Source organism: Anas acuta, chromosome 10 (genome assembly GCF_963932015.1).
Source record: "Anas acuta chromosome 10, bAnaAcu1.1, whole genome shotgun sequence".
NCBI lineage: Eukaryota > Metazoa > Chordata > Aves > Anseriformes > Anatidae > Anas > Anas acuta.
Window position 1 is genome coordinate 11,170,633 of NC_088988.1, and position 13,918 is coordinate 11,184,550.

General features: G+C 43.5%; 1 protein-coding gene across 3 annotated transcripts; it reads left to right on the top strand.

Annotated features, from left to right (window-relative positions):
• Positions 1–283: 283 nt before the first annotated feature.
• On the top strand, positions 284–13,540 carry DRC7 (dynein regulatory complex subunit 7). Of its 3 annotated transcripts, XM_068693659.1 has the most exons (17): positions 284–455; positions 897–1,071; positions 1,538–1,663; positions 2,855–3,049; positions 3,611–3,763; positions 4,086–4,304; positions 4,931–5,059; positions 5,386–5,467; positions 5,797–5,925; positions 6,783–6,911; positions 7,565–7,791; positions 8,793–9,005; positions 10,140–10,250; positions 11,164–11,274; positions 12,296–12,490; positions 12,960–13,099; positions 13,260–13,540. In XM_068693659.1, exons 1-17 carry the CDS (start codon positions 319–321, stop codon positions 13,348–13,350), a joined length of 2,562 nt encoding a protein of 853 aa, XP_068549760.1. In that variant the 5' UTR covers positions 284–318; the 3' UTR covers positions 13,351–13,540. The 3 variants fall into 3 exon arrangements, with proteins under 3 accessions (XP_068549760.1, XP_068549761.1, XP_068549762.1); XM_068693660.1 differs by lacking the exon at positions 11,164–11,274; XM_068693661.1 differs by lacking the exon at positions 6,783–6,911.
• The last annotated feature ends 378 nt before the right edge of the window (positions 13,541–13,918 follow it).

The following is a 13,918-nucleotide window of genomic DNA, read 5'->3' on the forward strand; positions in this document are numbered from 1 at the left end:
GTGGGGCACACGGCATCTGCAGGGGTGCAGAAAGCAGGGCACGCAGCATGGTTTGGGACTGTTGTGTAGCACCCAGCAAGGCCCCATCCTGCTGGCTCCACCATACATGGGTGGCCCAGGAGCATGCAGCCGTATGTGCAACCTGCCCAGCCCAAACTGAAGTTCAGTACTCACACCTGACTTCTGCAGAAATGGGAATGACTGGGTATGAGCTGGTGGCTCACAGACTAAACCAACATGCCCGGAGTGCAAGTTTCTGCTCCCACCCCTGCATTTACCCTCGTGCGTGTGTTTCCGTAGTGGCCAGGAGGAGGCAGAATGGAGGTCCTAGAGGAGAATGAGGAAGAGGAGAGAAGGGAAGAAGAGCTGATGAAGGCTTTAGAGATCAGTGACGAACTTCACGACATAGAGACAGAGCTGCCTGTGGACCAAGTCTGTGTCCCAAGTGATGTCTCGTAAGTCACACCTGTCTGTCAGTCACTGGGATGAGCAGAGATGGTCCCTCTAGGGTCCATGGGGAGACTGCACACACGTGGCTGACATGTGTGGTCCGCTTGTATGGGTCAAGGGGAGCGAGTTTTGTGTGCTGGGTGTGTTTGTCCATGAGTGGGCACCTGTGTGATTAAGACAAGGTAACTTACTTCATTTTCCATCCATTTGCTTCTGTACTATATAAAGATCCCCTGATCCTCTGGGTCTGTGTTAGCTTGCCATCACTCCAGAGAAGCTTGGCTATGTTAAACTTGTGCTCACTTAAAATTATCTCTTCTTGGCTATGATCCCCGTATTTTCTGTGTGAAACAGGGAAGCTCTCCTGTGTTTTGATAGCAGGTCATCCTGCTCTAATTACTTCTAGCTTATTACCTGTGTCTCTCTGCCTCCTTCTGTCTTGGAAGTGATTTTGACTGGAGCTCCATCGACATATCCCAGTTACCATCCTCGTACAAGACAAACTCCCCAAGGGAAAAGAAGCTGCTGCGCATTGCTGACCATTACCTCCAGCAGTACATTCACCTCTGCCCTGACCGAAAGCCACTGTTTCTGTACCCGGTCAATGAGTGTGGTGTGAAGGTATGGGGTGTTGTGGGGTTGGGCCCAAGCTGTACAGCTGTTGTCTAATTCTGGACCTGATGTTCCCCTGAGTATGTGGAATTAATTCTTTGGATCAGCTTCCCCCAAAATTTATTATATAAATGACATGCAAGGCAAAAAAAAGAGCCAGAACATGTAGAAGCTGGCAGGTGTGGTAGCTATTTGTCTTGCTTGAAAACTAAGAGAAGGCTTGAATCTGTAATGTGTCCAAGATGGGTTTGAGCTTTTAGCCACAAGCAAACAGAAGTGTCTATTGGCAGAGGGCCTCTTAACTCCATGCATTTTCATCTCAGAATGGGTGAGGAGGGTTACCAACACTGTTGTCATGCTCCAGGGAAGTCCTGAATGTAAGCTACAACATCCAGGGATGGTCTGAGAATGGCCATGAAGAGGACACTCCACCAGGAATCTGCTGGCTGACCAAAGACCTCTTACTGCCTTACAGAAGTTTGTGAGCACAACAGTGAGGCCAACCCTGCTGCCTTATACAGAGCTGTACCACTGGGATGGCTGTGCCAGCTTTGTCTGTGATTATCTCACCATGGAACCCCTCAAGTCTCCTCTCACGCCGGTAAGAAAGAGGCTACAGTCCCATTGGAAACAGACCCATGATGGAGATGAGAGAAGGGCCTTTCAACAGGACACAATGTGGAAACCCCAGGGGCTGGATTTACAAAGGTCTTTGAGTCCTCCAGCTCCACATAATTACTTAGGCAACCCCACAGTTCCAACAGATGCTGTGCTCTTTGTTTGAACCTGTATTCCCAGTACACGTACAGTGTTGTCAAGCAGTTAAGCACCATTTCTACCAGACTGGGCCTGACCCTGCTCTCAGTCATCCCCTATGACCAGCTGATCTGCTATGGGTTGCAATGGCTGCCAAGCCTCCTTGCCAGGAACAAAGGGACCTTGGACCAAAGGAGCATAAAAAGCCTAGGTGATGATGCTTGGCCTCAGTGACTAGGTTTTAGGGAATTTAGACACTTCTGTTCCAATATTTGGGATATTTTGAGGTGTCTGAAGGGAGATTAGAAATCTCAAATATTAGAGTGGCAAGAAGAGATGATGCCAACATTGGGGCGAGTCCTAAGGGTGGTATGATCCAGCTAAAGCAAAGAGATCAACAACAATCTCTGCTAGCTAGGACTGCTGATGTCCTGTGGAGTGCCCCATACAATCTATGTGAGCTCCATGCTGGCAAAGTGTGTCCCAAGAGTCCCAGGGTCTCAAGACACACTTGTATTTTGAGATTATTGAGAATATATCTTAATTTAGTGGTCAGAGACTGGTCAAATCTAAAGTGCAGCCTCAGATCTGGGATAGTAAAAACAGGATCTCTGTATTCACTGTGTATTTTTCCCTTTGCCTGGTCACCAGTGAGGGCCAGAAGGGAATAAGTTCCTTTTGAGCTATAATTTAGTTTATGGGTCTTTTGCTTTGAAATGCTACAGGCAGACCTAGAGATGGAGGTAAGCCCCACCCTGATGTTGTGGTTAGTATTAGGTTCTCTGCAGTCTGGTGAGCTTGTCCTGCCCATGGCTAAATTTGTCACAAGATTTGGGGTCAGAATTTCTCCAGATCACTTTGGAGGGGAATTTTGCAGTCTGTGGCTTATGTAAGAGTTTCATAAAACAGATTCATTATTGGTACAGAGCCCAGGGATATGGGCTCTCTACCAATAATGCTCTGTCTCTCTCTTGCTCCCTGCCTGGGGCATGCTTCATAAGACAAACACTGAGAACATGTATCCCTCTCTTTCAAGCCCACTTCGCTCTATTCACCAACCACCATCCTGAAGTACCAGCGAGGAAACTGCTTTGACTTCAGTGTGCTGCTGTGCTCCATGCTGATTGGGGCTGGGTACGATGCCTACTGTGTGAATGGATATGCCACTGAAGACATATGCAGCCTGGACGAGACTCTGGAGGTGTGCCCACTGCTCAGGAAGCCACAGGAGGTAAGGAGACCTGCAGCAAGCAGGCAGGTAGGAGCCTGGTTGTCTGGTTCTGGTAAGAAGACTATGTCACTGGTAAAGACAAAGCACTTGGAAGGCTAGTGAAGCTGGTATCTCTGGAGCAATAAGAATGAGTCTAATGGCAAGGTGCAAGGCACCCAAGTCCCATCACCTGTTTGCTTTCCAACCATGCTGCTCACTGTAAGAGGGCCACAGCTTGCCTGTGTTTTGACCACGTAGCATTTGCACTGTGCTTAGGACAAAAAGATCTTGGGACTATACTGTACCCCACATTCTCTTGCTGTAAGTGGGAGTGAAGACCTGTGAGTGCTTATTAGCCCTTCAGGGATATCTGCTAGTTTGGCAGGACTGTCCACATCCATACTTGATCCACCCAGACTGCTCGCCTGAGTGATCATTGGGTATACAGGAGGCAGCATGCATGCTCAGCATGTTCATTCCTGGTGAGCTCCAGAGTAGAGCTAGCCGGAACAGCTCCTGGTCCATACTACATTTCAGTCTGAATGAACCTTTCACAGCAATTCCTTGCTTTTGTGGAGACAGGTCCCAAAGGAAATAACAAAGAAGCCCAACAAGTATAGAGTTAAGTCCTTGCCAGATCTTCAGAGCAAATTTGAGCTTCAGCAGGAGGCCAAGAAGAAAGCAGAAACTGAAGCCACCCATAAGAACAAGGAAAGAGGAGAAGAGGAGGTCATGGTGAGTTACAAGGTTCACCCTACTCTTAACCTGCAATATCAAAAATCGAGACATGGTTAATAGCTGACCAAAACTGGAGCGCACCACCCTCCATGAAGAACAATACAACTCTGATTTGGGCCATGAACATGTAGCCTTTGAGAACACAGTGTTGTGCTGACATAGAAATATATGCTGGGTATGTACTGCGTCACTGTTCTGAAGAGTATTAAGGGCTTGGAGATCTTTAGAAGTAGTCAGGGGAGAGAATAAGGCTGCTGGTGGGTTGGATTAAAGTGGCAATAAAATAGCAATAATTATTGCTCTATCTTCTGGGCTACAGGAAATGGAAAAGCCCACCCGTGACCCTTTGTATGGCTTACGGGTGCATGCATGGGTTTTGGTTCTGTCTGGGAAGAGAGAGGTTCCTGAGCCCTTCTTCATCAACCCCTTCACGGGGAACAGCCACAGCACCATGGATGAGCACTTCCTTGGAATTGAGAGTGTCTGGAACCACAAGAATTACTGGGTGAACATGCAGGACTGCCGGAACGGCTGCAAGGTAATGAGCTCTTACACATCTGTGCGCCTGTTCTGATTACATAGACTCCAGGTTTGGTATCTGGAGCCAGTCCATGGCATCCCAGACCCTGAGCTAGCAAATGCAGATCATACCTATTAATCCTCTACAATGCTACACTATCAGCTTTTAAGGTTGTCTGGATGACCATTCTCTCACCAACATCTTTTAGAGCAGAATCTGTCAAACGTAGCTCGGGGCATGAAAGATCTTGGTTTGGCTCTTCCCACACTTCAGTTACTCTCCAGCTGATATAAAGCCTGGGAGGTGAGGGCTTGAGTCACTGTCACTTTAGGCCCATATGAATGACCGTGGGGCCATGCATGCCCCAAGGAAGGAGGCAGAAGCATTTCCAGCAGCTTCCCCTCAGTTGTGGCAGGGAAAGGGACCTGCAGCCTTCCAGGAACAGGGTCAGTCTTTGGGGTTCCACCAGCCAGCCAGGGGTTTGATGAGCACACCTCACTGAGATCCAGGGTCTGTCCAGAGTCCTCTAACTCTGATGCCCAGCCAGGTCCAGAGCACTGCAGATGTGCAGAAGCAGCGTGCAGTTTAGTGTCAGGCCTGTGAGACTGCTCTGTATTTATGTGGGTTTCTTCTATATGGCCTAGGATCTCATCTTTGACTTGGGTGACACTGTCCGCTGGGAAATTATGCTTTCAGAGACTGACAAGCCTCTTCAGATGCTCCTGGATGCTGAGGAGGAAAATGAGCTATTTGACAGGCACATGGATGACACAGTGAGTGACCTACCAATGGCTTTCTTGCAGTGGTGATGCTGTAGTGAACTGGTGTGTGTTCATGGCCTATATATATGTCTGCCTGCCTGTTGCCCTCTCCAGGTCAGATCACTATTGCTCTAGCTATACTTTGGTTGGCACTCTAGATTCCTTCTCAATCTTGAATAGCTCTGATGCAGCCCTCATAATTCTGTTACCGTGCTGCCCAGGACCAATGCGACCTTGCACAAGTTGCTCTGATTGCTGCAGTGCATTCTCTAGAACCAAAATGCCTCCTAGCACAGAGACGCTGCCAAAAATGTAAATCTCTGCTTCTGTTTCAACAGGAGGACGAGGAGGAGGAGGAGAAAGACACGAGTTTTGCCATGCCGCCTACATGGGTAGCCCCTATTCAGATTTCTCCCAGAGGTACCTATTCTTTGCCTTTTGCTTGCCTCTCAGCGAACCTTTCAGAGCATCTGGGAGGTTTGTTTATCTCACTCCAGAGCTTCCCCTTCATGGTGTTCAAGGTACAGCAGCGAAGTGCCGCAGATCAAGGCATACATTAGCTATTGTTTTGAATGCCTGCCTCTGTGCACTGTCTCATCCTGGCTGGGAAATCCCCACAGATACACGCACACTGTGTTTTCCTGCTAGCTGAATTATTTTGTCTGGGATGGCCTTTCTGTTACCACTGTGCATATGGGACTGCTGCTGATGGGAATCAATCTTTCTGAAACTTCCCTTGCCTACTGCAGAGTTTGAGACCCGTTGTTCCCAGGGGAAGAAGGTGATTATGTACAAGAAAGCAAAACTGGAGAAATGGGCACCATACCTCAACAAAAATGGGCTGGTGAAATGCCTCACTGTCTACGCAGACTTACGCTGTAAGGAGGATGAGTTAACTTTCTTGATACACTGAGCAAACACAGTCTGGGGTGTGCTGATGGGTAGGGGGTGGAGTACCTTTTCTGCCAGGGTTTCTCTTGTGCTTTCTCCTCCTCCTTTCACGTTTTTGGGATACTTATCTATTACATCATCAAACACTTCTTCCCACTCACTGTCTATCTAGCCCTGGAGCTTTGCATCATTGCTAGGGGGTTCTGCAAGAATTTGAATCAGTTTAACATCCAAACAGTGATGCTGATTAGTGCCACAGGTCAGCTGCTTGGATTTGCAGTCTTCAGAGAAATGGAAGGTTGATTTAAACTGTCTGGTTGCTTCACTTTTCCCATTGGTGTTTCTAGGAGCCATAGAAAGAGGCAGCTAGAGAGTGTGAACATTTCTGTACTTGAAAGCATTATCCTTCAATGGCTGGTCCAAGAAACCATAAAGATTCCTGACTGGACTTACAAACTCCTGTCCCCTGCCATCTTGGATGGTGCAGTCTTATTTCCCTTCAGTCTTGACACTGTTATGAAATATTTGGGATGGAATTTATCTCACCAAACACATCCATCCGCTGTGACATCTTCTCCCCCTGAGCTGATGACTTTAGTTCCTGTTGACAGAGAAGAATAAGCCCATTTGTGTTATAATTCATCTACTTCAAAGTAGATTAGGATTCATCTGTTAGGATTTATCTATGAAATGTCCTAGTGCACAGGGCCAGTTCTACTGAGTACACTGACTCTGTCTCCTGTGGCTGCATCAGAAGCATAGGGTATGCACAGACACTGAGAGCTCATCAGATGAATTGTACCATCTCCAATGTAAGGCTGTGAAATGGCATGTCTCCCACCAGGTACTGAAGTAGTGGAGGTGAAGGAGTGGTTCAAAAACCGAGAAGACATGTTGGATATGAGAGAATTGAATAAAAAAACACAGCTGACCACAGAGTACTTCAGCCCAGGACACCTCTTCGGTCTTAAAGGTATTCCAGTTCATCTGGGAAACCAAGGCGACTGCAGCTTATAGGACATTGTGTGAATCCCTCCTAGCAAAAGCAAAAGCCCAAAGCAGGGGGGACTTCATACTTCTGGCATGAATTGCATTGATTAGTAATATGGTCTCCAATTGAGATTAGAGAATTGGGTTGGTTGTGCTTCCAGTTTGGGGCAGTGATTCCCCCCAGCATAACGGAAGATGACATCTATATCGCAGGTATAGAGTGATATTATGTACTTTTACCCGTAGAAGTGGTAGAAGTAGAAACTTTCTCCTTGGGATTATGCTCAATCTGTCAGTGTTCTGCAGCTGTAGGAAAGTCCTGCATCAGATCTGTTGCTGAAGCAGTATTTCTCCTGAAGTGGTTGCACCAGTTCCTTGTTTGGGAAGAGCAGAGTCCAGGCTCCACTCACTGCCTTGCTGTGTAAGGAGGAAAGTGACCATGCAAAGCTTTCCTGCCATCTTCAGGCCATGGCATATTGGTGCATAGCAGTGAAGAGATAACATTCCCTTCCAACACTAAGTGCATTTGATTTCTTGGCTGATCGAGAAAATTAAACTTCCCCTGGATGTACCTGTGTTCACTAGTATTTTAGTCACTAATTCTGAAAATGTTTGTAATCTCTTTTGTGTCCACAGTCCACATCTATAAGTCAATGGAGCCAGAAACTGAACGTGTGATGGAATTTTACCATGAATCACGAGTCGATGGCCTCCAGAAACGTGCTGAAAATGCCACTGAGATAAAAGAGTACTTTGTGGGACGGGATGACTTCAAATACTTCCAGCACACAGAGTTTGGCAAAAGAAAAAAGAAAATATGTGTGGCTGGTACCAGAACTGATATTAACTCCCGGCCTATAGTGGTACGGCCAAGGCAGGAACAGAAAAATATCTGTCACTGTGATATTTATACTATGCAAAACATTTTGCTTAAGGCTGTAGGTTCACTTTCAGTTGGCACAGCCAAGGCAAAACTCCAGAGGAAACCTAGCCTTGTTAAGCTGCTGTGTCTTGCAGTTGCTTGCCTGGCACTGACAGCCACAGTGTGACCATTTGTCACCAAACATATTGAGCAGCTAGAATGAAGCTAGGAAACCATGACTTGGAAAATGTGTGTCAGAGGAAGAAGAAAAGACTAACTATGATTTTGGAATGAAATTGTCACAGGACTCGGATAGTCAAATGATTTCATGTTCTGGCCCCAAACTAATAATATTTTGGGTTCCTGACAGTGTCCCATTTTGCTGATTTGTTACAAGCAGTAGTCTGCCTCTTTTTCTTGTCAGGTCTGATTTGGAGAAGTGGGAGGAAATCTGACACCTGGTGGTATGGCTCAGACACATCACCTTTCAAAATAGAGCCCTGCAATAATGGTCTACCTTCGGGCCAGCAACCAAATCGCCTTTTTTTCTAAATTATTTTATTTTATTTTATTTTATTTTATTTTATTTTATTTTATTTTATTTTATTTTATTTTATTTTATTTTATTTTATTTTATTTTATTTTATTTTATTTTATTTTATTTTATTCTTCTTCCTTTGTTTGGGAATCTGGGAAATGTTGTTGTGCTCCAAAAAACCTTGCTTCCTGTAGTTCCATCAGACAGGGATGCATCTCGAGCTAACTTTGAGCTTGAAGAGCACACTCAGCTCCATAAATAGGAGACTTTTTATTGCTTTAAGGAGCTTTGTGCTTTTTTTCTCAGGCATGTGAAAGAACAATGGGCCACAAATATGGGCCAGCGTCTTAGGAGTTGCTGTCACAGTCCAAGTTCTTTTGTCTTTTACCCAACTCTCCACAAATTTTGCCATTCCTCTGTGTTGTCTAACCTGCTTCCATCTATTTCTTTTCAATTCTCATCAGCAAATGAAGGAATGTTTCCACAGAAACCTAGAAAAGCCTGCTGATGAAGATGTAGCAGAACGTGTCTTTCTGATCACGGAGGACATGATCCAGCTGACATACCACCTCAAGGATAAATACATTACTGCCTCAAAGAAGGAGTTCTTCAAACCGACAGAGAATTATAGGAAGCAAAGTGAAATCATGACCCCAGAAATGTGCATCACGTACCAGGTATGGAGAAAAACCATTTATATCTTTGAGTTTTCCTAGATCACTGGGACACAAAAGGTAGGTGAAATACCCATGGCATATTCCATGCTCTGCCTCTCCTCGATCTGCATGCTTCCCCCACAGACAACCTCCAGACTGACAACACAAACACCCAGGGAGATGCACCATCATGCTGATTGGGCCCACAAGATTTGGTGTAGCATGAAAGGCTGTCTCCAGCCATACCTGAGGTCATCTCAGATTAGCTCATCAGGCAGTGTAGACATGGCCACTGAGATCTTGCAAGACGCTGGGTGGGCTCATTCCTGCATATTCATGACAGGGAAGCTGAGATTTCCTCTGCTCTCCCCTCTTGAAGGAGAGATGACAGCAGAGAAGCTGAAGCAGATTTTAACTCAAATTCTGCCATGTACTTCTTTGGTCACATTGTTTAAATCTCTCCCAGTTTACCTTGCAGATGCAGACAAGATGGTAAGGCTTTATTAATGCATTGCTGATAGATAGATAGCTATAAATATAAAAAGATAGATTAAAAAAAAAAAAAAGAGAGAGAGACAGAGAGAAAAAAAATAAAAAAGATAGATAGCTATAAATAAAAGAAAAAGGGGAGTCCTGTCATTAAGCCAAATTCTCTCATTCATGAGTGGGTTACTCAACTAACATCATTGATGTGAGTCTGTAATCAGGAGCAGAAGTCTGCCTGTAAATTCTGTACTGCTGCTGCACAATTATGCTTAGGAAAATCAGAGAGATACAAATACAGATTATTTTTTCTTTTTTATGTCATGTAAGGTTTTGTTAAATTTTGTATTTCTAATGGGGAGAATACACAGAATGCAATTGCGGGAGTGCTATCCTTTCATCTCTAGCCCTGTAAAACTGGTCCCAGCCAACAGGAGCATCAGCAAAGAAATGTAAGATATACAGTCTAGCTGACATTACTGATAGACTCAAAATCTAGATGAAGTCTAATCAACTATTGACCATGGGTTAGATGTTTCAATAGTGTAAATCAGTGTCTCTATATTGACTGTAGCAGAATTGTGCCAATTTGTGTTTTATGACTCACAGTCATAAAACTCTGATTCACAGTCAGAGAACACTACTGTCTTTCACTAGCTTATCTGCTTCCAGGCAGGGTCCTCTGTGAAAGACAACAAATTGCTACACCTGTACAAATTGTTACAAGAACTAACAGAGGAAGAGAAGCAGCTGAAGCAACAAGTTCGACAATCTGAAGCAGAGGTAACAGGGACGTCTCCATGGTATTGTCAGAGTTGGTCAGGTGCACTCTTTGTTCTCAGGGAGGGAAGTGGTTTCAGAGAGCAAATAACAGTGTATGAATTGGGGCATCTAGAAATATTTGCTTTTTGTCTGGGAATGAGACCAAAAAAGAAAGGATATTGTGTGTAATGTAAATCTAGTTGCTAGGCACTTCCAGGAAGCCATTACCATAATACTGAAGTGATTTTTTGTAGGAAAAACTGCAGAAAAATATTTCATAAAATACACCACTTGTACTGTTAATCACACTGAGACCAGTGTAACAAGTGTTCTTACAAGTCTTTGTAGCTACTTCATGATTAATACTATCATTCTAGTAGGCGGAGGCAAAGCTCTTGGATTTGATTATTTTTTATATTGCTTTTGTGTGGAAGAGAAAACCTGGAAAGGGCTGGAGATGAATGCACAACAGTATTAGCACAGAATAATAATAAAGAACAAGATTGCAAAAGCCCATTTTTCAGAAATTTGAAGAGTATAAACCATGACCTCATGAACTACCTCACCACAGTTTGCAGTCTTGATTTATTAATGGTCAAAATATCCCTGTTGCTTGTGCTCTGTATCTTCCTAAGACAAAGAGAAAAGCTAAAGCTATCAGTGCCATTTCAAAACTATTGGCAAGACTATGACTCCGGAATGGCTTTATTACTGAGTAATGTTAATTATTGGACTCCAAATTACATCACTCTAAAAATAAGGCCATTATCAGACTGACCTATCAGCAGAATATGAGCATATTCGTATGGATCTAAAGTATATTTAATCTTATGCTATGGTTGTTGTATGCAGTACATACTCTGTTAGCAGGTGAAGCATTTCAAAATATGATCACTTTGTGGGAAGGCTAAGGTGTCTTCTGATTTTTTGGAAGGTGCTAAATATTCTGAAAATCCGTGAGAATGAAGAAGCAGACATTAAATTGACAGTTTCAATTTATGATACAGAGAGGAATGAAAAGAGGAGACAACAATATGAAGCCATGGTAGGCATTCTTTATTAATCCCAGTGTTTATTACATGCATACAAAAAAGTAAGCTTCTTCTGTCTGACATTATCTCTAATGAGCATTTAGTATTATTAGAACATACTGAGCCAAATCCCTAGCAGTTACAAGCCAGCACAGCTTTAGCTTTCCTGTGAAAATACATGTATAACATGGTCATGGTATGATCTTCTGACTCTCTGGACTAGCCCACCCTCCCCATCAGAGAAGGATTCTTCTTTTATTTTATTTAGTTAATAAAATAATTAACAAGTACTAGTTGACAATGTGATTATCAGGAGAGTATGATAATGGAATCCAAGCTGCATCTTTATATCTAGGGCTTTGTATTTGTGTTAGGAATATGTGCACTTCTATGTTGGAGGGTTTTATTGAGCTATGAATCAGTTGTTGTTTTTTTTTGTTTGTTTGTTTTCAGTATTAGTTGCAAAGCCTATTTTGTTCCCAGATCTCTCTCAGAAATTATTACCTTAGGAATGTTGTGGATAAATACAGAAAGATTCAAGAATAATTACTTGTAACAGTTCAAGATCTCCAAGATGTTTCTTGTGAGCGGTTTTTAGACTGAGCTTTCCTGAACAGAAAAAAAGTTTTAAGAGGTGATACTTGGTTTTATGCACCAAACGTTTAGCGTGAAACACAGAGGTAAAGATCCAAGAACCAGTTGTTTGCCAGTCTACAACGTAGTGTCACTCAAAATACCCTGTCCAAATACAAATACATTTTGTCCTGCTTGTAGCTCAGTAGATAGCATGTTCTATGTAAGGTACATCTCTACAATCAAAGAAATTAGGAGAGATGTTAAAAAGGATGATAGAAAATAAATTACAGAATAAAAAACACCTTGGGAAATGCAAGAGATCAACCCACAGGAAAAAGAAGCATTATTTCCTCCATAGGGTGTAATGAGTTTTGGCCTTTGCTTTTACTTTGCCTTATCAAAGGGTGTTTGGGAAACAACTCAATGGGATCATGACTCTTTCTGTCCTTTCCCCTCCAGAAGAATGCAATGGAGGATGAATTCCCAGTACATGAGGAACAGGATCTGGATTACCTGGCACCTTTTCTTATTCAAATTGGCTATCCTGAGAAAATGACCAAGAGGCAAGCTCTGCGCCTCAGAGATGACTGCCTGACTGACTTTAAGAATCGTCTCATTGCTAAGGCCAACATCATCCAAGCTCGCTTTGAAAAGGTATTCCCAGCCTTTCTCCAGGATGAACATGTCACCAGAGTCTCTTCTGCACTGGCAGGAGGGTAACACAACTCATCGTGACAGCAGGCAGGAAACAGAACCCCTTTACCTTTAAGAGAGTCATAAACAAGCCTGTGTATTTTTTGTCATTAACATGTGAGATCAAAGAACAGAATAGCTCCAGGGTCAATTCAGTCCTTGATTCAAGCAGGGCTGCTTTGGTTCTCCAGTGTTTCTTGACTACAGTGAGGCAACACATTCTGGTCTTGCAGCTTCTCACTGGTCCACGTGTTTTGATTTCCTTGTTTTCATATTCTGTGAGACCTCATTTCAAACTTATTGCCTGCCATGAAAATAGAACAACTCTTATTTGTGGTTTCCTTCATCTTGGCTCCCTGAACTTTGAGTTGCACTTTTGTGCTCCTCGCTGTCCATTACCCTGACTTCTTGTGACTCATTCCCTCAACAGGAGGTAGAAGAGCTGAAGAAGAAGAACCAGCAGTTTCAGGAAAATCAGAGTCAGCTCAGCAGGGAGGAGGAGGCTGCCTTCCTCGCTGATTACTCTGAAACCATGTTCCGTATCCACATTCTAGCGTTAAGGCTCAACAGGTATTGGAAATGACTGCTTGAACAGTGTCTAGTAGGACCGGGGGGTCTACCAGTCAGCATTCCTCGTTACTCAGCAGTGAAGCTATTCTGTAAAATACATGCATTCTACTGTATGCCCTGCTGCAGCTTTACTCTGATGTTTGTTACCTTCTTGTTCTAGGGAAAAGCAGACAGCACCACAGAAATACCTTGCTCTTGAAGAGAAACTGCGCAAGGACCCTCGCCTATCTGTGTACCTCAGTCATGATTGATTTCTTCTTTATTCCTTCACATCAGACACTGAATCAGTACCGAAGCCTGTTACAAGCTGCCTGAAAAAATGCACAAAGGCTTTCCTACTTGCTTGTAGTAAATATTGCATTATCACCAGATTATGCTAATAGCCTTTACGCACCTGTTTTCTAGAATTCCATTTCAATGAACCTGTACTATTCCACTGTCTTTTTCTTCTCACTCTTTTGTTCTAAGGCCAACCTATATCAAGAGTGTCAAGCGATTACACCATGGTTGACGCTGAGGTCTGAATGAGACTTTAGCTTTAAGTTCTGCTTCAGAAGCTGCTAGAAATTATGTATGCTGCATTGCATAGCTTCTTCTGGGAAGTTGCTCCCTAGCTAGACACCAGAAGCAGCATTATTTGAGAATATATATTCCAATATAATAATATTTCAACAAACTTAAAATATTGTTTTATATGTAGCACTAGTAAAGATTTTGAACTTGTCAGTTCACAACAAACAAAAATTATTTGACCTCACTTAGAGCTATTAGCTACAAAAACAAAACAAAACAAGACAAAACAAAAAAACAGCAGACTAA

Coding starts and splice junctions, on each gene's coding strand:
- DRC7 (XM_068693659.1), top strand. CDS start 319: ATGGAGGTCCTAGAGGAGAATGAGGAAGAGGAGAGAAGGGAAGAAGAG. Junction 10,251..11,163: donor TTCGACAATCTGAAGCAGAG/GTAACAGGGACG, acceptor ATTTTTTGGAAG/GTGCTAAATATTCTGAAAAT. Junction 12,491..12,959: donor TCCAAGCTCGCTTTGAAAAG/GTATTCCCAGCC, acceptor TTCCCTCAACAG/GAGGTAGAAGAGCTGAAGAA.